The sequence below is a fragment of the Lingula anatina genome, chromosome 1, assembly GCF_051362555.1.
Source record: "Lingula anatina isolate TDL-2025a chromosome 1, LinAna3.0, whole genome shotgun sequence".
NCBI classification, from domain to species: Eukaryota; Metazoa; Brachiopoda; class Lingulata; order Lingulida; family Lingulidae; genus Lingula; species Lingula anatina.
In genome coordinates this window covers 27,135,436-27,162,530 of record NC_141767.1, presented here as the reverse complement: position 1 = coordinate 27,162,530, position 27,095 = coordinate 27,135,436, and the positions used below count along the sequence as shown (strand labels likewise).

At 34.0% G+C, this 27,095-nt stretch overlaps 3 protein-coding genes across 3 annotated transcripts; 1 reads left to right on the top strand and 2 right to left on the bottom strand.

Moving 5' to 3' along the window:
• The first annotated feature begins 28 nt into the window (after window positions 1-28).
• On the top strand, window positions 29-25,289 carry LOC106159148 (nucleolar pre-ribosomal-associated protein 1). The gene is made up of 34 exons (XM_086996012.1): window positions 29-313; window positions 1,022-1,164; window positions 1,360-1,647; window positions 1,890-1,986; window positions 2,207-2,289; window positions 2,510-2,650; window positions 2,807-2,940; window positions 3,157-3,352; window positions 4,907-5,044; window positions 5,249-5,422; window positions 5,674-5,803; window positions 5,986-6,212; window positions 6,705-6,806; window positions 7,049-7,292; window positions 9,116-9,209; window positions 9,487-9,554; window positions 9,801-9,955; window positions 10,245-10,466; window positions 10,690-11,635; window positions 11,955-12,080; window positions 12,325-12,569; window positions 19,352-19,413; window positions 19,586-19,764; window positions 19,978-20,088; window positions 20,265-20,328; window positions 20,594-20,756; window positions 21,084-21,180; window positions 21,547-21,819; window positions 22,107-22,213; window positions 22,516-22,659; window positions 22,856-22,965; window positions 23,318-23,491; window positions 23,638-24,374; window positions 24,659-25,289. Exons 1-34 carry the CDS (start codon window positions 178-180, stop codon window positions 24,802-24,804), a joined length of 6,456 nt encoding a protein of 2,151 aa, XP_086852138.1. The 5' UTR covers window positions 29-177; the 3' UTR covers window positions 24,805-25,289.
• On the bottom strand, window positions 12,564-16,081 carry LOC106165104 (uncharacterized). The gene is made up of 3 exons (XM_086996814.1): window positions 15,905-16,081; window positions 14,007-14,772; window positions 12,564-13,718 (listed from the first exon to the last, which is right to left on the bottom strand). The coding sequence occupies exons 1-3, from the start codon at window positions 15,984-15,986 to the stop codon at window positions 12,755-12,757; spliced, it is 1,812 nt and encodes a 603-aa protein (XP_086852940.1). The 5' UTR covers window positions 15,987-16,081; the 3' UTR covers window positions 12,564-12,754.
• Window positions 25,019-27,095, bottom strand: LOC106165107 (uncharacterized protein CXorf65). Its single transcript, XM_013543202.2, has 5 exons — window positions 26,966-27,095; window positions 26,626-26,712; window positions 25,995-26,114; window positions 25,674-25,748; window positions 25,019-25,206 (listed from the first exon to the last, which is right to left on the bottom strand). Exons 1-5 carry the CDS (start codon window positions 26,988-26,990, stop codon window positions 25,019-25,021), a joined length of 495 nt encoding a protein of 164 aa, XP_013398656.2. The 5' UTR covers window positions 26,991-27,095.

Below are 27,095 nucleotides of genomic sequence, written 5' to 3'. Positions count from 1 at the left end.
AAATTTGGCCTGGAATGAACAGTTATTTCACTTCAAAATATTTGGCTTCATATTCACTCTTCCCACAATGCTCCTTTTATTTACAATATGTCTGCGCCCATGAAACTACTCGTGTTGACCGTCTACCACTGAGTTTGGACTAAGTTTTCCCAGCAGTCGGGAATTCTGCTGGTCATTATGAAGCGTAAAGGAGAGAATCCGTCACAGGAAAATGTTGAAAAACGGCGAAAAGAGCAAATCCCGACAGAAAATGAAAATTACACACATTTGAACTTTAAACTCGAGCTGCGAGATGCAACCACGATTTTCATCGGTAATATTTAATTAATAATCCAACGTTCGGCTGTCAACTTGATCGATTAATAACCCAAAAAACACCAGAAATCGATTTAAAGATACGACACTAGTGTTCCATAGTACAAAAACCCGATCACAAAATCTTTTTTTTTTTTTTTACCGAATTTATCGAATTGCCAGCATAGTAGATAGGCATATCAGAAGAAAATTCAAACTGATCAGAAAAATTTCATATTTATGTCTTCTGAAAGGTAATGCAAACCGAACCAAAACGGTGACCTTGGCTGGGATGGCCTCAGTACAGATCATAAAATATTGCGCATCAAATTAACTATACTTCCCATTCTTCAATTTTCATGCTTTTTCTATATTAAATTGCAAATTTGCTGAACTTTTACATGGTATTTTATGGTATGCTCTGACTTTTTGATGTTCAGTAAGTGCAGAAAGTAAGAACAAAAGTGTTATAGACAGAAAAGTAGTTTTTTGTTAGTCTTAATTTGAATATCTTCTTTTAGTAAGCTTTTAGTGCTCAAATTTATCTATGTTGAATTGTAGCTGATCATACATGATATCAGCAGACTTACTTTATGTTTTTTCTACCCCAGGGCCCTCTTTGGGCACATTATGAGCTATTTGTCAGGAAAAATGATTATCTTATCTCTGAAAAACATGCAGTTTGACAAAAAGACCTAATTAAAAAAAGAACATAATATTTTTTTAGCTCTTGAAAAGTTCATACAGCAAGCTAAAGGATATCTGGAAGGTGTATGCAGTGAAGATATAGCTGCAAATTACTGCCGATCATCACCAGAATGTCAAGAAATATTTCAGATATTGGAGGCAGGGAAAAGAAAACCACAGGAAGTAAGTTGTATCATTTGTAGTTAGCTTACACAATATTAACTGTCTTGGGATTATTTTGCTCTTTCAGTTTTGTAAAGAATCAAAATGGATATATGATTATAGTTTGTTCTTCATATTATACTGATAAATTTGTCTACAAAGCTATAGTGACTGCATTAGTTAGATACATGAATAACCATAACTTTTGATTTCCAGTATGCCTTGATATTCGAAACCTTAGAATGTATGCTTCTAAGATTTGGAGATGACCTCAGTAACTTGAAAACTGTTGGCCATAGTTTAGTGAGACGGCTTCTGGCAGGTCATATGGGTGCCATCTTTAGTATGTTATGGCCCAGCAACAAGGCTAGTCACATAAAGGCCAGCTTGAAGTTACTCACTTCAATGGTTATGCTAAGTGACAGTACAGCAAGAGATGTTCAGGCACAATTTGATTTTACACACCAAGCTCTACCTGCACTGTTACTCAGAAGAAATATTCAGGTATGTAATATGTTGTTGTAAGATATTAAGCTGTCTTTATTTATTTATGTATTTTTGTATGTATGTACCTTTTTTTTTGCATATTCTTGTTAAGTTTGTTTAAATTTCATAATTTTTATGCTATTAAATATATAATAACTCTGAATTATATTTGGTATGTGACAAAGAACATTGTACATTTGAATTGTAATGTTAAGTATTTTTGCAATAAGATGATTATATGCATCAATAACTTTTTCAAGGACCCTCAAGATATTCGCACCTGTCTGCTACAGTTCATTATGTCATTTTTGAATAGTGGAGACAGCAGTGTGGTTCGTCAGTTAGTTGAGCAGAAAGGTAAGCAAAAAACACCTTTAATTCGGATCATTAGCAGGCATTAAAACCCCTTTGTGTATTTGAATGTAATTTTTAAAAAGTTTATTTATTTATATATGTAAAATGCCCAATGGCCAGGTATTACTTCTTTCTAACACCTCATTGAATTTTGGTAACATTTAAATGCTATGCATTGTAATTTAATTTTAGACTGTTTTCTTTGTTTATTTTTGCGTTTAAGGATTTCTCAATAGCATATTTTTTGGCATGGTTAATGACAGACTGTCCACAGTGCAGTTAATACTTGGAACATTACAAGAAAAGGTAACGATGTAGTTTATGAAACATACATCTCAAATCATATTTTGATTTAATCAAATATTTCATATTAGTGATTAGTATTGAAGTTTAGAAAAGATAACAACTTTACTGATATATAACTGACCAAAACTTAATATTTCAATAGTTTTTTTTTGCTTCTTTTAATTTTTTATTCATTTTGTCCTGATTGCATGATGCCTTATGGCTATTTTCTACAATTTAGGTTGTTCTTAACCCTTATATCAGCAAAACTGCAAAGATCCGTCTGTTCAATGACAATATTTTGAAGCAGCTGCTTCAGCTGTACAAATGGAAAGGACCGACAAAATGGAAAGCTTCACAAGAAGATGCCATGGAGCAAGAGGTTAGAAACATAGAATGTTCTTTTGTTTAAAAGTCTAATTGACTTTATGTGTCATTGCCATTATAAATTATACATTTAATGGGGCCATACAACCAAAAGTAAGGCTTTTAAGAAAATTCTTTCTCTCTTTTTTCACCATTTTATTTAACATTCCAGATAGAAATAGAGGAGGATGAAAATGAGGACAGAAAAGTTGTCAGGGAGCAAGTGCACTCTTTTCTCTTGGAAATATGCTGTTCAATAAAAATGGGCATTAATTTTTATGACAAGTCAATTGGAACATCTGGAAAGTAAGTTCAGATATTATGTTGTATTCACATTTGGTTGGCATTCAAGTCAAAACTGTATATTTCTAGCAAAATCATTCTCATAAAAGAGCAAAAATACAATGGAACAATAGTTCATTTATGCTAAAACCAGTCACAGAAAATCAACAAAAGATAAAGGTTTTGGCTGCTATGTATTTCAGGAACATGAATCAAACTAACAAAAGTATATCATTTCAGAAATATGAATCATGTTTTGACCAACTTCCTTGTCTCAATCACCAAACCATATGAACAGCCATTGATCCAAGAACTGGTGGTTTCTGTTCTTACAACTTGTCCTGATCAACTGGGAAGATATCTCCCTACATTGCAACATCATTTTGTGCCAAGAGTATCTGCTAACTGGATCGCTGCTTTGGAATTTCTTCACAAGGTTTGTTTTTATGTACAGACACAGATGTGTCTGTACATATAAGCCATCATCTGCGTCTATCGTCGCCGTTGTCGCCGTCGGCGCCGTGCACTTTTACCGATAACACGATAAGTGGAAAACCATTTTACCTTTTGACTTGAAACTTGCAGAACTGATGAATATTCATAATACGCAGGTCAAGTTCGAAAGTCAGCATGATCGGGTCACTTTTAGGGAATTTATGCTGTTTTTTCACTTTTTTCTGCATATATGCAGCACCGATAACACGATAAGTGGAAAACCATTTTACCTTTTGACTTGAAACTTACAGAACTGATGAATATTCATAATACGCAGGTCAAGTTCGAAAATCAGCATGATCGGGCCACTTTTAGGGAATTTATGCTGTTTTTTCACTATTTTCAATATAAATACAACACTGATAACACAATATAAGAAAAACGGATTGGCCAATTGTAATTATACTCACAGGAGTGGTCAATCTTACTAAAACGCAGGTTGAGTTCGAAAATCAGCATAATCGGGCCATTATTTTAGAAGTTATACTGTTTTTCACATTTCCTCAGCTTCAATTATTAGGCATGTTAGCAGTCTCATTATTTAACTAATAAGATGCCTAAAAGTGTTTGTTTGATATTTCCTGCATCTTTACAACATTGTTAGTTGATTATGTAAAAAACATGGTAAACTTGTTATCATGTATTGTGTAATAAAGTGTCAAAAATGGAAATAAACTCATATCATTGCAGTTTGTCAGATTCAATCATCCACTATGTTCAGAATCTCAGAATGGAGGAAATTGGACATTTAACACTGTTCTATTGATACTTTTCCCATCTCATCAATTTTCTTAGTTGGTCATATAAAATGGCAGTAAAATGTTTATTTTGTTTTATGTTAAAAAAGTGTTAAAAATGGAAATAAACCCATTTCAGAACAGTGCTGTCTTGTTTACATTTTGGCATTTTCAAGGAGTGACTTTGAAGTTCCATGGGCCTGAAGACCTTTGCTAGTCACATTTTCTGAATATCTGTGAAACAAATATTTTATAATTAAAAATTGATGGTCATTAAGCTGTTAAACATTATGTAATATTGCATCAAAATTTGAAGACACCCCTATTTTGGGCACTGCTTCCATGATGACCATTTAAGGAAAATCATGTCACTTACTGTTCTCAAACTTACAGGAAAGAAACATGGGACTAAAATACAGCTTCAGTAGGCAATGCAGTCTGTTTGGTATTTTTATTTATTTATTTATTTTTTTTGGCAGTTAAACAGTTTTTTGTGAAAATTTAATTTTTCACATATTGGCATTTTCAAGGTGTGACTTTAAAGTTCCATGATCTTGAAGACTTTTGCTTGTCACATTTTCTGAATGTTTTTATGTATGGGTGTTCATTTTGGTATGCATGAAAACATTGCAAATGCAAATGTATGGTATTTATGAAATTTGAAAATTCTTGGAATACTTCAGTTTTTGTCCCATTAAAATTTCATATAGTTGAAATCTAAAGAAAAACTGAAATCTAATTTTATGGTTATTTTACAGGTTTATTCAGTTTTGCCAGAACTTTCATCTTTTCTCAAGCCAACAGAGCATGTCCCGCCTCAGCGACTGGTTGCCATGGCAATGACCTTGACAGTTCCTCCTGCAGTGATAATGAACTTGATTACACAAGCAGTCAAGGTAAATTTGTAACTTTGTTCAACATGTAATGTTTCATCTAAGGTCAATGTTTTATTTACGAATGACCTTCAATTTTAAACAGAGACAACATAAAAGCAAACATGTTATAGTGCAACGTGACATGACACAACCCAAGTTGTTGTTACATTTGACAGAAATCAAGCTCAAAATAATATATATTATTATGTTACTTATCTTGAATAGAAACCCAGTCCCATCTTAAGGAGTGCTGTCCTGAAACTGGTGTTGCTGATAACAGAAAAATTCCAGAGAAACGTAGCAAGCTGTACTGGAGGGGATGGGAAAAGTGCTTGGGCAACATATACAGCAAAAGATAAACAGGACTTCACAGAAAGTTACACCGAAACTATGATAAAGGTTTGTTGGTCTTCCTTTTTTATTCTAAATGTAATTTTCCTTAACTATTCAGCCGTTGCTGTGCAGAGCCAAACAAAAAGTTACCACATCTGTAACATGAATGATACATTTTCTGCTTCTTTCAAGTGATCAGTACCACCTAAACAGTGGTATGGGAGACTTCTCTCATGGATAGTGTACTTGGATTTAAAAATTATTGCAGTATTGAAGGTTTTAAGATTATGTGTAATACCAGCAAATGTGTGTTTTAGGTATTGCCAAGTCTGGTTAGCATTGTTAAGTCCTGGGCAGATCTAACAGGCAAAAGTACAACAGAAACAAGCCATACTGTGGTTGATGATGACAGTGATTTAGTAGTTGATTCAGATCTAGCTGTCAAAGGTAAAGTTTTCTAACACTTAAATTTTTTCACCTAGGTTGATATGAAAAGTTGTTGATTTATAGATAATTGACATAAATGACTCTCAGAATTGAATTGCTAAGTATTTTAGATGTTTTAGCAAAATTTGAATGTATTTACTGAAGAGAATCAGCCTTGAGATCTTGTAAGTATTTTATTTCAGATGTTGAAATTGGAGTGTATATGTCCAGAATTCTACAAACCTTCTGCTGCTACCAGTTGAATTTTCCTGGACTGCTGTCAGTATACACTATAGACTTTAGTAGCATGTTAGAAGGGATTAAAGCAAGGGAAGCTGATTTATCACTGGAGGAAAAGTCTGCTCTACAGTTGCATGTGCTTCAGCTTTTGGCCAATTCTGACAGTAGGAAAATGAACTGGAATAAACAGGTAATTCTTGATAGAAAAGCATATTCTGTCATGGTGCTAAGTAAACATTTTAAAAAGGATGTAGAAAAAAAGTAGGAAGGTAGATTCATGGATCCTGATGAGTATTATAAATTTTTGAAAAGTTTCTTGTCATCAAAATTACAAAAAATCAAATAGATAAGCCAAATGGCAAGATGTTTAAACAGTATTATCTGTGGATTACACCACAGCAGACTTTGCAGGTAAGGAAGAAAAGGGAGGATAATTGAAATGCTTCTGAACACGATTCTATGAAGTTCCCTTTTGTATCTTATACTTGGGTCTTTGAACTACTACAGTTGTTTCCAAATATCTGTCAAGTATGTTCTGATTCCTAATAATATATCTTTTCTTTTGCATTTGGTCAGTCCTTTATGAGGGATAATCTTTACGGTGATCACCATTTTGTTCAGATTTGAATAGTACACTTATTTACCATGGCGTACCAAATTGCTATCCCATAATTTATTCTAGAGTGACAAGGGCAGATCTATGATGTATCTGCTCATGGAGATGGTGGTGACATCTGCAGGAAACGAGGAACTTGGGGAACTAACCAAGGCTTTATTGGTTAAGGTGAGACTTGTTTCTTACCATGTGGAAATAAAGAAATGAAATTAAAATGCTGTAAATTCTATATAAGAAATTTAAGTACAACTTCTAACTTTTAGTGTTCATTTGCCATGTAGTGATTGTTTAATTTTGACAACATTTGAACTCTCAATATTGCATGGTGATCCATACAGAATCTTGATGTATTTAAATTTGTTGAAGGCACGTTTAGAAGGTGTCACAGTAATGAGTTAGCTTTATTTCAGATGTTGGTAAACACGGGTTTGTTCGAAGACAATGAAGCTGAACTGAAATTATGGTTGAAGAGACTGGAAACAACTCCTGTGAATAGTCAAATATCAGTTTTAACATTTCTGGAAAAGACCGCACTGACTTTGCTAAGCAATCCGTACCCTTATGCCGATAGGATAATTGAAGCCGTGTCCAAATCAGCACAGATGGGACAAAGTAACAATGATGAAATGGAAACTGGTGAAGACATTCTAAAAGGTAGTTTGACATTAATTAGTACCACCAGCGTGTACGCTGGCGGTACTCATGGTTTTAGTCCCGACCCGTCTCGTCCGGCTCCGTTGGCTCCGCGTACTGGCGCCGGATACAAGTCACCGTTACCGCTTCTCCTCCTAGACCGCAAGGACCCCTGTCCCCATCTCTTGGATTTAGGTCACATATAACCTCAACTTGAACCCCCAGGTTTTTTGTCTCAGTCGGTGCATTAACCTGGGCATGACGCTCGTTGAAATGCACCCTTGTCAAAATTTTTGAAAATTCAATGCCAATTATCTACCCTACGGAAGGAATTATGGGAAAAATTTCTACAGATGCTTTCCAAAAGTCATATGTGTAGATTTCAAATATGCCCTTGGATTTGACCTTTGACCTTTATTTCAAGGTCAAATGGGCCAAAATTTTCAAAAAAATGAAATTTTTTACAAAAAAAATATTATTTGCGCTGTTATTCAGACACTACACAGACTTAACCAATAATATTATTGGAAAGTGTTACCCTTTGGGTCTTCTTTCATCTCCGTGAATTTGGGGTCAATCGGTGCATTTTCAAGGAGAAGCGGCCATAAGATACCGAAATTGAAAACTGTCTCTAATTCGGGAACCGTTAATGCTAGCGACCCGTTCTTTTTTGCATTTTGTAGAGCATGTAAAGCCCAACATTGCATATGGTCTCCGTTTATTTGTATTTCATACGGTTTTCGTGTTATGCTGTATTAAAAAGTACATTGTGGTGGCACATTGTGGTGGCACATATCTCCAAAACTGGCAGAGATAGGTCAATAGTTACTATTAAAGTTGAATAGGATGTCATATACTGGCAATCTAAGTGTGACCTTGAAATTGACCTTTGACCTACTTTTCATCATGAATTGAACTTTGCAAATTTTCTTTCCGTTTTATCATCAAAACTGGCAGATATAGGTCCATAGTTACTATTGAACTTAAGTAATAAGTCATATACTGGTAATTTACTGTGACCTTAAAATTGACCTTTGACCATCTTTTTACTATGAACTGAACTTTGCAAATTTTCTTTTCTTGACTGACAGAAATAGGTCCATAGTTACTATTGAACTTGAATAGGAAGTAATACACTAGCAATCTGTGACCTTGAAATTGACCTTTGACCTACTTTTAATGATGAACTGCTTTTTGCATGTTTTCAGGCCTTTAAATCTGCAAAATTGGCAAAGAAATACCCATGGTTGCTATTGAACTTCAATAGAAATTCATATACTATGATATTGAAATTGACCTTTGACCTATTTTTTCACCATGAACTGAGCTTTGCATATTTTCTTGCCTCTCATATCTTTAAAACCAGCAGAGATGTGCCCCTTGTTGCCCCTAGGTTTTCTCTTTTGTCAGCATATATGCACCATTGACAACACTTTTCAAGGAAAACCAATAGGCCTTTTGTCTAGAGAATACAGGAGTGATCAAGGGTAGGAAAATGCAAGTCAATTCGAAAATCTGCTTGATTATACCATTTTTAGTTATATTTTTTTGCTCTTATTGATTGCAGCTTATAGAGCTTGTCAAGCACAAGACTGGTGATGGTGTCCCTTTTTGGAGGGGTGGGGGGGTCCATACGAATGCGCTTACTCCAGCTGGTGGTACAATATCCAGAGGCGGTATAGCCTCTCTGATCCTCTAGTTGAATGATCTATTTTATACTTTTTACATGCTTTCATATATTATATATAGATGGCAAGATGTTTTACAGTCAAGAAATACTAACAAAATTATGATTATGTATTTTTGTCTATGCAAATGCCTGTTACAATGTCATGGTTTTGTAGAGATTCTAGAATTGGAGAGCATACCCCTGCAAGGAGATGGAGAGATGGAAGAGAATTGCCAGGAAAGTGCACAAGAAGTACACACAGTAGAAAGGTTGTTTTGTTGACATTTTTTTCTTTCTTCACTTTAGAAGAATAATTTATATGTTATACACAAATTCTAATTGTACTTTGAGTAGATGTCCCTGTTTCACATTTCTCAAGGTCACTGTATGTCAAATGGTTTTTCTTTTCCTTTTCCTTACTATTTTGGCAAATTGGTGAGAAGAGACGTGGCACATTCTGAATCATTCGGCATCTTGTCACTTATTTCTTTGTATCATAACAAATACAATATACAAATAGAAGAGTTTATTTTATCTATACCTCAGGTCGCCATTTAGTCCCCTTGTGCCTGTTGCACTGTCTTTACTGCCGGTGAAGGAGCAAAATGCAGAAGGTACGGTCTTTTATGACAAACTTTTTTTGATAAATTATAATGAGTTTTTGATTTGAATGCAGATTCATTATATATAGTTCTAATTTGAAACCAGTAATACTTCCCTTTTTGTAGAATTTAACTGGAACTTTTTGATTAATAAATGTATAACACAATTTACATATTTTTTTCTCAGAAACACAATATTTTGTAACTTTCTTGCAAATAGATTCATGTTTAAATTGTCAAAAATATTTTTTGTTTTAGTGCTTGAGTATCTGCAGTCTGTCCTTGTTGGCATCCTGCATATGCAGCTTGATCCAAAACCTTTATGCTTAATGCTGCATCAGTATACAGAGACCTTGAAGACAACTACACTGTGTGATTATACTACTCAGTGGCTGCCCCAGGAAAGCAAAAAAGTAAGACACAAATTGTTAAAAGTTAACATTTATTCTTCTTATATTAAAGTTTTAGAAAGTGTATTAAGGCAGAATATTTATCATTTTAGTATTCATATGTGCATTTTAAAAGTCCTCAGATTTTAATCCTCTGCATGTTTGAATTGTTCACATCAGGCTCTGTTGACATAATGTAATAGGCCACTGTCAAGTGACAGCACAGTTTCATCGAACATTTAGTTTTATCCAAGGAAACTCTGGTGCTTTTACTTAAATTAGCCTTATATTAAGTCATTGTATATATATTTAGACACCAGGTTCACCTGTGAGGAAACCAAAGAAGTCTAAAATCCCCACAGATTACTGTGGACTGCATCAGTACATATTTGAAAGAAGAACTAAAACTGGTCTCTTTGCTGAAATGAAGAAAGGTAGTAAAAAAGCACTCTCAGAGCTGACACCAGAAGGCTGTGTTGAAGCTGTGCAGCAGATTCTGCTCTATATACACACTGTAGTGGAGGAATGGGAAAAGGTACATTGAAAAATACTATGAAAAACATTTGTCAAAAAAGTGCAACATATTAAATATGTTTCAAATACTGTTAGGTTGTAACTCATGCAAACATTGAATAAAATGATAATAATGATTATATATTCTTATTTAGCCAAAGAAAAGATTACCATTTTACTTTTTCCCATATATATTTCAGTAGTTTAATAACAATATATATGGAATATGTTTGATTTGTTTGTAGGATGCTGATCTTTCCACAGAATTACTGGAGAAATATTTTGATGAAATTTATGACATAATTGCAAAGGTACATGAATATGCAACCACAGAGGAACGTGACACTGGACCAGAAAAGACAGAAGTAAAAGCTTCAAATAATGCATACATTCTGAATATCGCAGCAACTGCTGAGTCAAAAGAAGATATTTTGGTTATGGTCATGAACCTTGTGCTTAGCCATCCCACTGTTAAGACATGGTTTCTTAAACCAGCAGTGCATCATTCTCACAAAGATGACCAGAAGAGGATCGCAGTCATGATGACATCTTTCACCTGCAAAACACTGGCAGTGATTGCAGAATTTGAGGAAAGATTTACAGAGCATCTCAAAGGACAGCTTGACATGTATATTCAGGAATTGGTGACCTATATATGTAGAGAAAAAGAAAACTTGGGCAGATCAAGTTCAAGTACCATGTATAATCATTTGCCAAGTTTGCTGAAGTTTTTTTCTTTCTCCCAACAAGGCATGATACTCGATGCAATACTGGGCCAGAAAAAGAAATCAGAGGAAACTAGAGGAAAGCATGTGGACCTTGTTAGCCATATTATAGCTCATTTGTCATCAACTTCTTCTGACCCATCAGCCCTTCATTTGGCCATTCAAAGTGTGTCAACACTGCTGAACATGGCCATTGCCAAAAACAGTGTCAAATTTGACCAAACACTGTTGAAGTTCTTGCAAGCATTTCCTCAGTATACTGTCTGTGCTTCAGATAGCTTTGTAGAATATTGTTTTCATGAAGCAACTTGCACAAGAGTTAATATGATTTACTGTCTTGTAACTGGAAGTAAAGAGGCAAGGAGAATGTTTATTGACTGTTGCAAGAGAAACAAGAAAGTCAAAAAGATGAAACAGCTTTTTGTGAAAGTTATGGATTTTTTACTTTTTATGGAATCTGAGTTTGGTAAGGATAAAAAAAAATTTATAAGAGAAAAAATTAAACTACTTCTTCCTTGTTCTTTAGAAGGCGATTTTCCATTTGTATGTTGAAGGGCAATTAATGTGTTTAATACATTCGCCATCAAGTAAACTCTATACTGATTATCACTCAGAGTACTTCATTATGCATTGAATCTTTAGAGAACTTAAGAAAGTGCATGTTAACTTCTTTGATTTCAATAAAAGATGCCCTTGTTCTCTGGCCAAACAGTTATACTTTTTGACATAATTCTAGCTTTATTGGATAAGCTGTGACTCAACTTGATAATTATTTTTCTCAACAGAAGACTTCATTAAGGATCTTTATCTGCCAGAGTTTGAATCATGGCTATTTGATAGTGATCAGGAGCAAGATGAGACAAAGCACAAAGTGCAGATGATGATAAAGTTGGTGCATTTACTTAACCAAGGTGAGTGCAGTATTTCTTGTTTAAAATACAAGTTATCTAGTTGAGACCACTTGTTTATATGGGAATATCTAATCTAAAAGTTTTCAAAGAGTTTGTGTTGCTTTTTTCTACCGTTGAATATTGAAGCATATTGTAAACATATTGACCATTTACAGGTTAAAAAGACAAAGCACAATGTGTTTTTGATATAAAGGAATTGAGTGCGGAATGTTCATATAGCAAAGATCAATATCTGTCATTTCAGAAGAGGCAGACCAATTAGTAGAAAAACTAAGGCAGATTCAGTGCTTGTCCTCTGTGCAGATAATGGTGTTTCACAGCCTTGTGAAATGGAGTTCTGCATATGAAAATTTGAGTCTCAAGTTGAAGTGCCAGCTAGCTTTGGTGGAGAACCTTGTGAAAAGCACAACTCTGGTTTTAAGTCAGAAAAGTGAACATGATAACCAGCAAAAGGAGATGCTAATAAACATATTATCATCCACAATAAAGGTATGTCATAATGTAATCCGAAGTAAAAACAGAAAGTTATATTTTATATTCAATATTGCATAGATTAATGTTGAATATTGCGTTATTGAATTGAAATTAAATAATAAAAATTCTACATTGGCAATATGACCTGCAAATCCACTTACATCTTGAAACCAACTTGATCAAGTTAATTAGTTTATATCCTAAGTTCTTTTACCAGGTTTCTTTTTGACTTGTGGCTTTGTTTTAATTTTGAGGGTTGTGTAAGTTGAATCGTCTGTAGGTTTCTCATTGTTGGTCAAAAGATGGGTGTAATCACCGGAGTTTATTTCACGCTGCTTGACATTTTCGTATATCTTCTTTGAGTTTTCTGACTGATCTTTCAGTGGGATGTTTTCATAAACTTTTGTGGGTTTTTTCTGAGAAGGCTGTAAGATCTCATAAACAGAGCTCTGGGTATTGTGTATCGGCGATTGTTCTTGGATTGGTGTTTTTTGAGGCCTTTGAAGCTCAGCTTTGTTTTCACATGGAGGCTGGTCTACCATCTTGGGATTTGTTTCATCAATTTGCTTGCTTTGCATATTTTTCTGGTTTGGGTTTTTCTGTGGTGGTTTCAATCCTGGATACTTATGTGGTTTCTTTTCAACATTTGGCTGTATCATTCCGTCCTTATGGTCTATGTTTTTCTCAGTGGACTGCAACTGCTGTATTTCATTTGGCTGAAGTGGTTCATTTTTCCATAGTGGAAGTATTTGTGGATTCTTAGGTTTCTGGGGTTTATTTTTCACTGGTGGCTTGAGTGGTGCATATTTTTTAGGCTCAGTATTCATCTTACGTTGATCATCTTGTGTGTCATTTTCATTGATAGATATTGTGACATCACAGGGAGTGGTCTCTGTTGAGGAGTGATTAGGAGTCGGTTTTTCTGTAATTTCATACACAGAAGATTGTGCATTTTCTTCTTCTTTGCCCAAGATAGCAATGATATTCATGGCAGGTCCTTTTAAGGTTTCCACCCTCTTTTTTCCATTTTCATACAAGGGTTTTTCTTTTGATATGCTTGTGTCCTCATATGCTATATCATCAAAAGTTTTGGATGTTGAGTTAAGTAGGTTTTCATTCTTGGGTGGTTTTGCAACTGGCTTCTGACCTTTTTTGTTGTGCCACCTGGAGATAAGAAATGGCAAAGTATTAATACAGACCATGTGTACAGATATTTTAATATGAAAATAAAGAATAATACTGAGAAAAATGTTTTTGTCTTAGCATATTAGTTGTTACTTATTGAAAATAAAATAAAATAGTAATTTTGATCAGGGCTGGACAACAGACAAAATAGAGTTAAAGGTATTTTGATGCAGTAGGGATAAGTAGTAAACCAATGAAAATGTCTGCCAATTTGCACATTTTAACTTCTCATTCTTAATAACATAATGAAACATTTTTTACTCTCACCAGTAGAGTATAAAGACAGTGACGATCAAAGCTGCTGAAACAGCAAGGCTTGCCGAAGTACTTCCAATTATTCCTGCTATATGAGTGGTTGGTGAAGTGATAGAGGGGGTAGTGGTTGGTATAGTGATAGAGGGGGTAGTGGTTGGTGTAGTGATAGAGGGGGTAGTGGTTGGTGTAGTGATAGAGGGGGTAGTGGTTGGTGTAGTGGTAGAAGGGGTAGTGGTTGGTGTAGTGGTAGAAGGGGTAGTGGTTGGTGTAGTGATAGAGGGGGTAGTGGTTGGTGTAGTGGTAGAAGGGGTAGTGGTTGATGTAGTGATAGAGGGGGTAGTGGTTGGTGTAGTGGTAGTGGTTGGTGTAGTGGTAGTGGTTGGTGTAGTGGTAGAAGGGGAAGTGGTTTGTGTAGTTGTAGAAGGGGTAGTGGTTGGTGTAGTTGTAGAAGGGGTAGTGGTTGGCATAGTGCTTAAAGAAGTTGTAGTTGGTGATTCGGTTGTGGTTAAAGACAAAGTTGTTGAGAAAGTGGTTGTAGTCAAGGGTACCATGGTGGTTGTGGCAGGGGGTGTGGGGGTGGTAGAGAGATCTGTTGTGGTTAGTTCTGTAAATGAATTGGCCATGGATGAAGTGGTTTCAAAACTGGTAGCAGTTGACATTTCACTTGTTGGCTTGGTAGGTTCTTCTGTAGTAGACTCGGACTTGACATTGGAGAGACTGGTGAGTAGGAGCATCGATGAAGTTGTATCTCTTGTATTCATTTCAGTAGTACTCAGGGCTAGATAATTTCATAAGATTATATCAGTACTCATAATAAAATTTAAGAAATATAAGTTTTTTTTAGCAATGCTGTTTGGAATAAATAAACCTCAATTAAAAATGGGATAAAATAGTCTTGATGGTTGCATTTCTTGATGCTTAGACAACTATAAATGCAAAATGTTGCTCGTGCAAAAAAAAAAAAAAAAACTTAATGATATTGTTAGCCTTTGCTAAAAACTCCTTATTTACTGTCTTACATACATTCTTTTGGATAACAGATAAATCTTCAGTGTTCAGTGACTAAATGAATTAACAGTTACATCATCTCACAAGTGTGATTTTGGGATAAAAATTGAAAAAATGGTTTCTCAAATTTCTTCTTTACCTGAATACCCATAAACACCATTTTAACACTTATTTAATGACATCATTTAGCACCCCAAAACCCTGCCAGCGATTTTTTTAAAACCCTTAGAAAAGATTTTATCATTGATAAAACAAAAGAATGCCTTTGTTTTATGTAGCTCTGTAAGTAGGGGCTCATAACTCCATAAAAAAACATTTAGGCCAAAATGATGGCACGGGATTGTAGCCCATCTGCTTCTGGTCAACTGTGCCAATTTTCGTGATAAAATCTTGTTTAGGGATAGAGTTATGCCCCATACTGATTGCTATCTCACCTCAAAATAGGTGTTAAATTGATGTTTAAAGCTTACAGTTGCCTATGCATATATATTGCAAGAAAATATGAAAATACCAATATTTTATATTTTTGAGGGAATTTTTATTGTTTTGAATCAGCACTGGAAAAAGACCATTTTCAGTATCTAGCTACAGATGATAATAAAGGCTTACAATACCCTTAAAAAGATTTTAATCTTCAAGACTCCTTATTAGAAAAATGATAAAGTCAATGCAAAAAGAATAACAAGTCTTACTGGTACATTTGACATCAGTGAACTTACAAATTAAATATATCTAATATCTATATAAAATATCTCTATAGGAAATTCAGTTGCATGTAGAAGTAATACCAGTTAACCTGATATATTTGTAATACACCAATGTTATAGAACTTTTGGTAATACAAGAAAAATATACCTCTACTTCCTTGTTCATAAATTTTGATCACTGTATCTTATACTTACTAAAACCCACTGCATGAAAATGTGATGGAACAGCATTCAAACAACTGGTGATGATCAGCAGAGAATTAATTAAAACAGACATTGTTCTTCATTGATGTGGTAAACTTTAAAAGCTTTTCTTCTCTCACGTTGGAAGCCCAGAGCAGGGATGCAACGTCTACCTTTTGTTAAACTTCTTTTTACCTGATTCTATACAAAAGAAATAAGGAGGAAGTGTGACGCCTTTTTTGAACTGTTAAGTCCATATTTTTTTTATTTACGTTCCAGTGCACAAAGGAATTTACAGGTACAGAGGAGTTAATCAGTGGCAAAATATATGCTGTACATATTTTGGTTTTACCTTCAGTGCTGTTTTTTAAATGCCCTTAAAGCATATTTTTGTCTACCTATTCTTGAAATTTAAGCTATATGGGTAGCTGTGGAGTATGGGTGCTTTTTTGTCCATTCTCTTGTAAGTCTCTATAGGGACCTGTCCCATTTCTTTAATCTTCCTGCTCTGTAGTGAAAAATAGGTTATTTTTGTCCTTTTGTTGTAGTTCTTTGCAATATAAACTCCTTCAAATATTGCAAGCAGGTGGAGAGGGGGATTTATATTAATAAGCATCTTTTGCCTTTATAAACTTCTGTACTTAATAATTTAATGATTGTTTTACAGTTAGTGAAGTTAAAACTGAAAAAAGTGTAGCATACTACAGATATAGTTATCAAAAGAACCTACTTTGTCTCCTCCATCCTAAAATACCACAAACACTCACTCCACCAACCATATTAAATATGCAGTATAAAATATTTATATTTATTTAATACTTAATATGAAATAATCAATAAATGCATTATTTCATATTTGGCCAATCAAGGCTGTTTTAATTAGACCATCCCACTAATGAATTAAATTGTCAAAAAATTATTGTATTTATTTGCAAGTAATTAATACTATGACTTTACAAATAAGGAAATGACATTTACTATTCAATAAGGCCAGTTATCCAAAATATTATGTTAACAGTTGGCATAAACCATTACATTAAAGGGATAATAACTCTTCGTTTTGGCCAAAAAATGATTTTTCCTGGAGTAAACAACAAATTTCCCATACTTACATAAAGACAAGCTCAGATATCAGAATAATAATTGAAACTGCCGTTTTAGTGGTAAAACAGAATATATTATATTTCTATGAGTTATTCACAATGTTTTTATTGTGAAATATAGAGTTCATACAAAGAGTTATTATCCCTTTAATTATTTCTGTAACAAACAATTCTGCACTTTTTTCATTTCTGGGTTGCAAAAGCATCTTGCTCACAGTGAGTGCAGTTGACAATTTTTTGGTGGTCAAAGAAATGCTGAATCTAGATTAAAGCTATTGCTTTTTAGAATGAGTAAAATTGGTAAAATATTTGACTTTATTTTATGTAATTTATTTCACAGTATCTTTGATGAAGCATAATAATAACAACAACAACTGCTTTTGGCAATATTTTCAATGCCTTACTTTAGGAAAAATATGATGACTTTTTTTTTTTTTTTTTTTTTTTGCAAAACAAAAAAGAAATAGATTTTCTGACTTTTGATTAAATTCAAATAATTTTCAGACAACTTCTGCATAGTCACCACTGTCATTTATGTCAATCTTCTGCTGAGCAAGGAATTGTCTTTGTAAGAGACTGGTTTTAAGGGGATCTACGTACATATACTGCTGGGATTCCCCTGGAATGCTGCAATATAGAGACTCTGTAGCTGATGTATGTGATGATTCTGTATCAGATGTACTGATTATGTTAGGATTTACAATGGATGGTGGCTGTGATGCACATTCATCTTTTGAATATGTTTGATAATTATCACCTAAGGTGCATCCATAAGTTGGGTTGTCCATACCACCATATTTTGCTGTCTCTTTGGTATAAGAGTGTTTTGGCACATCCTCGAGCTCTGATTTGAAGTAAGAATGTTGAACAACTTCATAGTTCGGGTGATTCAGTCCATTCCTTCCCAGTTGTTTTACATTGCTCTTGGTTCTGTTGTAATTGTTAACGTCATTTCCTTCATTAGTTCTCTGTAGTGTTACTTTCTTTGAATGTGACCATTTTCTGAAAGATTTTTATGTTAGTCAGTCCAGAGATATAAAATAATTTATTATTAGCGAGTGACAGAAAAGGCTTTTGGAAATAAAAATTGGAATAGTGGTTGAAATGGATAAAGTTTACTTCTAATGATGATCAATTACTACAATTATCTATTTTTTAGCAACTTAAAAAGTGGTCAGTGTTTTGCAGGCTTAATTAATACATCAAGGCAAATTATAAGAAAAATAGTATTTGTACCTGTATCCAAGCAGCAGTCCTACAAGTAATGCTATTAGAGCAAGACTTCCTATTAATCCTCCCTCAATGTAGCCTGTTAAGAAAAGAAAAGAATATTGAGAATTATTATTAAATTATAATGCACTATGTACTTGCAAATAAATTTATCCATGATATATTTTTACTAGCTCTTAGTTGCCAAATTTGATCACACTGTTATATTTTGGAATCTAATAACATATAGCTAAAAGGATTGCATACGGGCATGATCAGAATTTAGATCAGTTGCTGGTGTGGTATTTCTGGTGGTTGTTGTATGTATGATTTTTGACCTTGCTGTAGACATCCTCTTTGTCCAGTCTAGAATAAAAAAATAAACACACAATCTGTAACTGATTATGAAAAATAAATTGTTTTATTAGACATATTGTAATTCTCAATCATAGCAGGTACACAAATTTTATTTACCACTTGTTGGAACTCCCAGTCCCAAAATTGATTTCAATCTCAAAGTTACTTGACTTGTTCCACATTGTCCATGATTTGACATTTAGTTTTTTGATAATTCAGTTGTGTTTGATGAAGCTGTGTTTGGAAGACCACAAAATAATTTCTGAAAGAAGTTCCTGTAGTTCATTTTTGCTCACTTACTTTTCTCTGTCTGATTTGCTGAGTTCTACACATCTCTTCAGTGGGCCTGATTGAATTGCATTCGATTTCCTAACCCATGGATACCACAATCTAATCATATCGATAAACTAAAATTGTAATCTAAAATTATATTCTGATCAAGAATTGGTATAAATAAATGATACCAATGATATCTGTATGTTTAAATGCTAGGTTTTATGCAGTGCAGCAGGGGAGAAATGAGGAATGACATTGAAACTATTTACATGTATGATCTGCTATTGTGGTATTTTTAAAGATTTTAGATAAAGTTGGGTGGGGAAAGTAGTAAATGGTCATTGTCATTGAAACTGCATTTCATTGTTACAATAACATTGTGCTGGAATTTGAAACAACATGATAACTGACACCAAGATTATCAGCAAAACAATTGGTAAAAATGCTTAAGATTGTATTTTAATTTGATATAAACAGAAAATGGGACATGTTTTTGACACTTTTTTATTTTCAGGAAGAGGCTGGATTGAGGGTTTTGAAACCTTATTGGAATGATTTTTTCAAAGCTGCCCTGAGGTAAATAGCTAGACATATTAATATAGAACTTATCTTTTTATTTATTTTTTTTTTTATTATTTATTTATTTATTTTTTTTGCATAAGATATTGTTTGATTCTGAAGCAATTTTACAATTTTTAAATTTTATAATGTAATCATCCTTTTACAAAGTTCCATTTTTGTTTTTAAGACATCAGTTCAACAACCCCAGTATTTTGAAGATTCTTGGTAAAGTTGTGGGTGCTGTAGATGCAGAAAAAGGGGAAGAGACTGGAATGATGCCATTATCAGCTGTATATGAAATGATTGTGAGTCACTCCCAGTTTTTGCCAACGTTGCTTCATGAAGATCCTGATAACCAGACCAAAGGTATTTTTGGTAGATGTTGCAAAATGACTTGTTTACAAGCATATACATACCTATACTTTTGTTTCTTGCTATGTCTCATGTTTGTCTTTTCTTGTCAGAATGTAAAAAAAGTATATACAGCTTAAGTAAAATAAATTAGAGAAGGCAAAATAATCAAAATATTCTATTGTTTTATTTTTTGTTTTATTTTATTATGTTTTAAATTAATTTTAGACTGCTTAGTTGACTTGATGCTGTCCCTGGTGCAGAGGAATGGCACCTGTTGTAAAACTGGTCACATAGTTGTCTTGCTGGGTGCCTATTCTGCAACTCTTAAAACAGTGGGTAAGCTTAGTATTGAGAATAGAATTGATTTTGATCATAGAAGTTCTTCTGTCCATTTTTTGTTAACAACAATAAATCTTAAGGTATATAAAAAGGCAATATTTCTGTATGTTGTGATAGGATAAGTGGCAGTTAGTTGTTGTTCTATTGCTTATTTTGATGTTTTTTGTTCACAGATCAGAAATTGCTACAGCTAATGCACATTTATGAAGAGAACCAAGCTTCACTTAAGGATTTTAAGTAAGAATTATCATTTTGATAAGAAGATATTTCTTTTAATTTTATTTTATAAAATACCTAATGCACATAACTTCCTCTGCATCTTTTCAACCTCAAAAGTCATTAAATTGGTTTTTTAAATTTATTTTTTTCAGTGTATGTTACTAAACGATACACCAGTCCTGTAAGTGAAAGTCTACATGTAATTAAAATTGCCCTTGTTTGTTTAGTTTGTACATCATAATTTTACTAGATTTAAAACACTAAAGTATGTATTTCATTCTAGACCCTACCTCTGGGGCACCAAGGCCATTGAGCATCATTCTATTAAGAAGAGCCTGGGAACATCATTGTTCAAGCAGGCTACAGTTGAGCAGGTTCTGGAGTCTCTTGATGTGGACATGATGCATCGGTCTGCTCTAAACTTTCCTCTTCTCAGGAAATTACAGGTAATCTATGAAAGGAAAATATTCCATTTGTTTATATAATATTTGGACTTCAAAGTAAAGAGAAAAAGACTTAATTAGACAACAATTCTAACAAAGTACTTTTACTTGTAAATGCCTTTAAAATGGGTAACATTTGATTATAAAACCTTTGTGTTTATGTGTATATTACTTATATATATATATATATATATATATATATATATATATATATATATATATATATTATTTATGAAATATAATTTCATTTATGACACTGATGATTATAAATCTGCAGCAACAAATGCTTTCACACTAAATGTTTTACATTTTACATTTTGGCTTTCGTAGCCTTTAGAAGTGCATGGTGAGTCGGATGGTGAGCCCCATGCAGCACAGTATGACCCAGCCTTTCTGCTACCAGTCTTCAGCAACCTTTTGGGACCTGGTAGGTTACTAGATATCACATATGTTAATCTATTCAAAACATTTACACAGACACATGGTCACAACCTGTCATGAAGAGAAATTTTGGTATGAGTTAATTCCTTATTTATTGATAATAATTACCCAGGCCAGTAGTGCGCATTTTCAAAAGTGCGCATTTTCTGAAAAAGTGAACTCTTTACCATGAGACCTCATGTACTTAGCTCAATTTTTTAACCAGAGTGGACTTTTTTCTTGGCAAAAAGGGAGGTTTGTTTGAACGACCCCCCCCTCCCCTGGTGGTGGGTCTGTTATCCATGTATTATTATTGTTATAAGAACCTAATTTTGCTTATCGGGTTTCTCAAATTATTCATTTATATTTTCAGAGAATCTAGTCAACTGTTGTAAGTTTGTGGAAACCAACTGTTTAGGTTTTACCTTCTGTGCACTCAGTAGCCATGATCCAGCAATGAGAAGTGCTGCTTACCATGTGCTCATGTTGTTCTATCAGCAGCTGGAGGGGGCCAAGTTTTACGAAAGGAATCAGGTCCTCTATGTGCTGGACTGTGTGCGAAACAGTGTAGAAACACCAAATGCCAAGCTTTGTTGTATGATTTGTGTGTTTCTAGCCAAAACAGTCCAGTTGCTTCTCCACCCAGGTAAATGTTCAATAAAAATTGGTAATTTCAGTTGAATTAATGGACATGGTGTTACTTGAACTATTTTGAATGTTTACATAAAAGCCTGTTCCATTTTATGATGCACACGATAGAATAAGAAACAAAAATAATTTTCTTGTAAAATGTAAAAATATTTTGTATATTTTGACAGCCAGAAAGCACATCATTTTTTTGCCATGCTTATATTAGTAGTGCCAAGTTTCTAAAATGTTCACTACTTATTTGAGTATATTGATATTTTTCATATTGCCAAATTTTTTCTCCAGATGAGCATATGTACCAAATTATCAACTCATTTATGCTTCTGAAGCCAACTTTGGATATCCTGAATGTGCCAGAGTTTTACAAACTCTTCAACAGCTCTGCCTTTGAGGTAACTGCAGTTTTATATGGTCTTTGTAAAGATAGCAATTCATCCTTGTCATGTTTAAAAGAAAGGTGAAAAAGTTGCAGAATTTGCTTGATAAATCCATTAGAGGGGATTCACTGTCCCTGCCCCCATTTATTTGACATTAAATGAGTCTAAAATTATAAATATTAGCTCTCTGTTAGATAAAACTGGAAAAGATGAGCAAGTTTTTGCGTAGGTGAATAAAACGGTGCATTTAAGGGGAAATACTCTAGATCTGCAACAGTGGAACAGTAATGAACACATTAAATCATTCTTTTGTACAGTACAAAGTGGAGCGTGCTTGGATTCTGCAGCTTTTGGCTGATGGACTGAGAGAAACGGCTGACTACAGATTATGTGAGAAGAGATACATTTTCAAACTATTGCTCAGTTTCCATGACTCTGCTATTAGTGACCAGGCAATGCAGGTAAATCAGTTTCCAAAATAGATGCAGTTAAGTATAGGATCAGTCCAGTCCATTTAAAGTAACAAATAAATTGAAATCTGATGCCAGAACAGTCTCACTAAGTTCACACTTGTGGTTAATTTGAAGCTGGTTCTGTCTTGGTTTTGTGCTGATAGCATCTGGATCTCTGTTGCGATAAACTTTATTTTTGTTTCAGGCTAACATTTTGAAGATCATTCATGCTGCATGCAAAGTAAGATCTGTAGCCCAAGACTTGGTTAAATCACACGGTCTACTTTCTTGGTTATCAGGCATAGTTAAAGACAGGTGAGGTAGTTGATAGTTGACTCAATTAAATATTAAATTTTATTGTGATACCATTTTATAATATAAAGATAATCCTTAGTTATGGTAATAACTTTTCTTCATGCTTTTTATGCTGAAGTGAATGTTCATCAAAATCTTTGGCATCACTATTCAATTAAAGAAAGAGGCAGCTGTGATTTCTTTGTATTGGTATGTGTAATGCTACATTGCAAATGTAAGGATAGGCTTAGCAATAATGTTTAACTATTCTGCATTAACAAAATCTACAGTTGAATTGAATTTATAGTTAATTTATAGTTATCCAAAATTTGCACATTGTTTCTTCATTAATACCGTTTTGTTTCGCAATCAGCAATCCCACCAGACAAGTTCAGCTAGTGGACATTGTGCACACGCTGTGGATGACCATCCTGAACAGGAGAGATGAGATGCAAGTGAAGCCAGATGGAAGCTTTAAAACCTGCCTTCCTGCAGCCTTCACCAGTGAGGTGCTAATTGTGCTATTGCACCTTCTGCAGGATTTCAGGTGACTTGTTTTCTGTTAAATAATTGAACAAATACTGATTGCAAATGGTTTCCTTCCATTTTATATTGGACTGCAAAAGTGGACAAAATCCCATGAGAGTATTTGCTTAAACACCACATATTAATACTGTTGAAATTGTATTTCAGGATTGATGATGACCCAGAAACACTATTGAAGTATCTGCAAACTCTAATGTCAGTGCTTAACCACCAGAGAGCAACAAGTGAGCAGTATGCATCCAATCAATACCACCTTACAGTAGTCAAAATAGAAGCACATCATGTTTTGAAGTTACTTCAAGTTTGGGGAAAGTATAATAAAGAGGAACCTGCAGAATATCTAGAAACTAAGCACCCATTCCATTTAGACTCTGTAGATGTTGCTTGTACCAGTGGAGTTCAGGAAGGCCTGAAGGGAGATCTAATCCAGCACTGCAGGGATTGCATTGTGGGTATTATAGAACACTTTTCTCCCATTGATGACAAGACCCACAACGTTACGGCAACTGTGATTACTTGGCTATTGAGGCAAATTAACACATCATTCAGAAGTCTTCTAACTAACATGGAAGAACAGCAGTTGGTGCTTGGTGTCGAGGAAACTGTTGAGTCTCACATCTGCACATTCTGTACACAGTTACTGTCAGTCTTGAAGTGGATTGGATGTATTGCACAGAAAGGAGCCAGTGTGCTGCCAAAAACCACTTTGCTGATAAAGCAACTTTCTGGAGTATATGATACTATCTACAGGGTGAATGGATGTTTAAGTTTGCTTCAAAATTCCAAGGAATCTCAAATCGCTATCAAGGATTGTGTGGCATTATTGACTAGTGCACTCACCTCTCTTGTGGAGCCCTCAGTGGAAAGGTACCAGTTGGCAATAGGTAAATTTCACAATTAAGATTGAAGTATTGTGTGTAAATGTAATAATCCATTGGTATTAGGTGAATATATGTAAATCAGTATAATGCAGAGAAATAAGTATAGCTCTGATACTGAAACTTAACTGACCAATGTTGTGGTCTCAACCTGAGATCTTTCCATTCGTCAGTTGCCAAATGTAAGTTCCAGTATCATAGTTACACTTTTTTCTTGTTATTATTCTACTGGATGACTAATAACATTCACTCATCAGTATAAAACAGTTATACAAATTTATTTTTTACAGATGATGAAGAGAGGTCAGTAGTCATAAGAAGAAACATACTCGGAGGGAAATATGACTCACTTGAGACTGTGAACTTAGCCCATAGCATTGAAACTGGAGCAAAGAAATTGAGAGCATCTTTAAAGAATTCTTCCAATAAATTATAGTCAGTGTATCAGCTTAAAAGCAAAACCTCAATAAGGCAAAAGGGAAATCAATTACAATTTTAAAGTTATTCTGTTAAATGCGATTAACAATTGATCATTATTTGTGTGAAAGAATCACACAAAGTTTTACATCTTGGTAAAAAGTAAATGGGATAAATGTAACATCCAATAATCTCTCAATGTTATCACAGATCCTGTGACTAAAATTTGAAAACTACTTCTTCCTTGGAGATGAACCTAATTTAGGTTTTAAGACATTTTTGCTTGGTTTTGGGCTTATTGTGGATTTTCGACCTGTCGAGAGTTTATGTCCACTTTTCTCTGGAGGCACTTCTGCAGTTGGAATGGAAACCAATAACTTGGCAGCCTGCTGTAGAGATTCAGCTTGTAATTCAAGCTTATCTGGAAGAAATAGAAGTTGATGTATGTCTGATGCACTGAAGATGTATCTCTTGAAGAAATAATAAAAGAGCATATTTAAATTATATTTGTTATTCTCATATGAGGGATCTCAGAATTGTGTAGCAGAAAGGAACCATTTGTGAATTTTTTTCTTGAAATTTTCAGTTTTCTTATTAAAATGACCTTTACCAAAAGTCATAGTTTACCCATGATGATTTACCCCAGTTCAAAAATCAAAAAGTTATGTATGTAGCCAATAACTTTGCTTTCTTTTCAGTGCATATTTTTCAATGAACTTAAGAGAAATATTTGTCGTTTTTACGTGCATCAAAATTTCGCAAATGGCCCATTTCATCAGCCTTTTACTTTGAAGATGAGCAAGTGGGATTACCCATGGAAATATTATATTTTTGTTCAAATAATTAAAGAGAGAATAAGCTTAAATTCTAAAAAATTGAATTCCTTACCTGAGATGTACTCCAATATCTCACTACATTCTTCAAGAATGGGCGTGAAGCCAGTCACCACGTTTGCTTCATCTCCTATTTTTATAAACAATACATAGACTTGTATTGACAGGGGATGTAAGTGATTAAAGGTGCTCAACAATGTTTTTTTTTTCTTTGCTCAGTTCAATTTAAGGACAAAATTAATGTTAGACTTTCATGTTTGTGATTTTTTATTCCCATTCAAGTTGCAATGTACCAAATTAATGTACCTAATATCCTGAAAATGTAATTCTCATTTATCTCATTTATGAGCCACAGTATTGTATTTCCAAATCTTACTATGAACTTCAATTGGAATGTAGGTCTCCCTGCCTTGTAGGTAATTTGAAGCATTTGTAGTCTTTCCCTGAGTGAACAGCAGCCTGGCACAGCCATTAACATCACACAGATCTACTGTGACTTAAAAGTGAAAAAGAAACTAACAATAACAATGACAGAATTATCATAATCAGACCTTCAGGCATCTTTTAAAGTAAATTTTCTTGTATCTTGGCAACACTGAAGAAAAAACTAATACTTAGATTTGTATATATTTAATTTTGAAATGATGTTATAAAAATGTGCCACCCAAAAAATATCCAAGATATGAGGCATAGCATATGAGGCATAGTGAATTTTTTACTTTTAAGCTCCAAGTTATTAACAATTGCAATATATCCCTAATCCATGTGTGTTTTATGTTGATAGTTTATAAATCTTGAAGAAAAGTAAATCACAGTAGTACAGCATAGAAAATTGGTCATTAAATTTAATAAATAGCTCTTGTTATATAAAGTAGAAGCAATATTTATATTTATGGCAGTTCACAAGCACACAAACCAGCTGGACTTAATGTGCCAAAATTATCTTTTGGGATACTAAACCAGCATCCAGTTTCAAGTTCAAAATGTTCCTGGAGCATTTTTCTTACCATCTTTGGTGAGGACACATTTTTCCTTTATGTAGTCCAACACAGTCTGTGTTCCACAGTTTATGTTCAGCAGAAATGATTCCCCACCTGCAACAGAAAAATTATAAAATTATTTGCTAAATTTATGAGGCAACTGCAGATCCATAAGTAAATGCCTTTCTTTCAACTTGAGCAATAAAATGGGTAGAGGTCTAAATCAACGCCAATGCCTCCGTAATATTTTTGTCTAGATCTAGATCTAGATCTACATCTTCCAGGAATAATACAGAAGGGAAATAAAATTGATAAACGATTCTTCGATGTTGATTTGTGGGAAGTAAGAAGTGTTATGAGAACTCACTTCCATACTTAATATTGGCAAACATGATCCTATTGCACTTCAGAGACACGTTTATGAAAATACCGCAAAAATTACTTCCATACTGCGGGAGCGTCTGCTAGTAAACAAAAAGCACGTGTGCTCGTGCCAC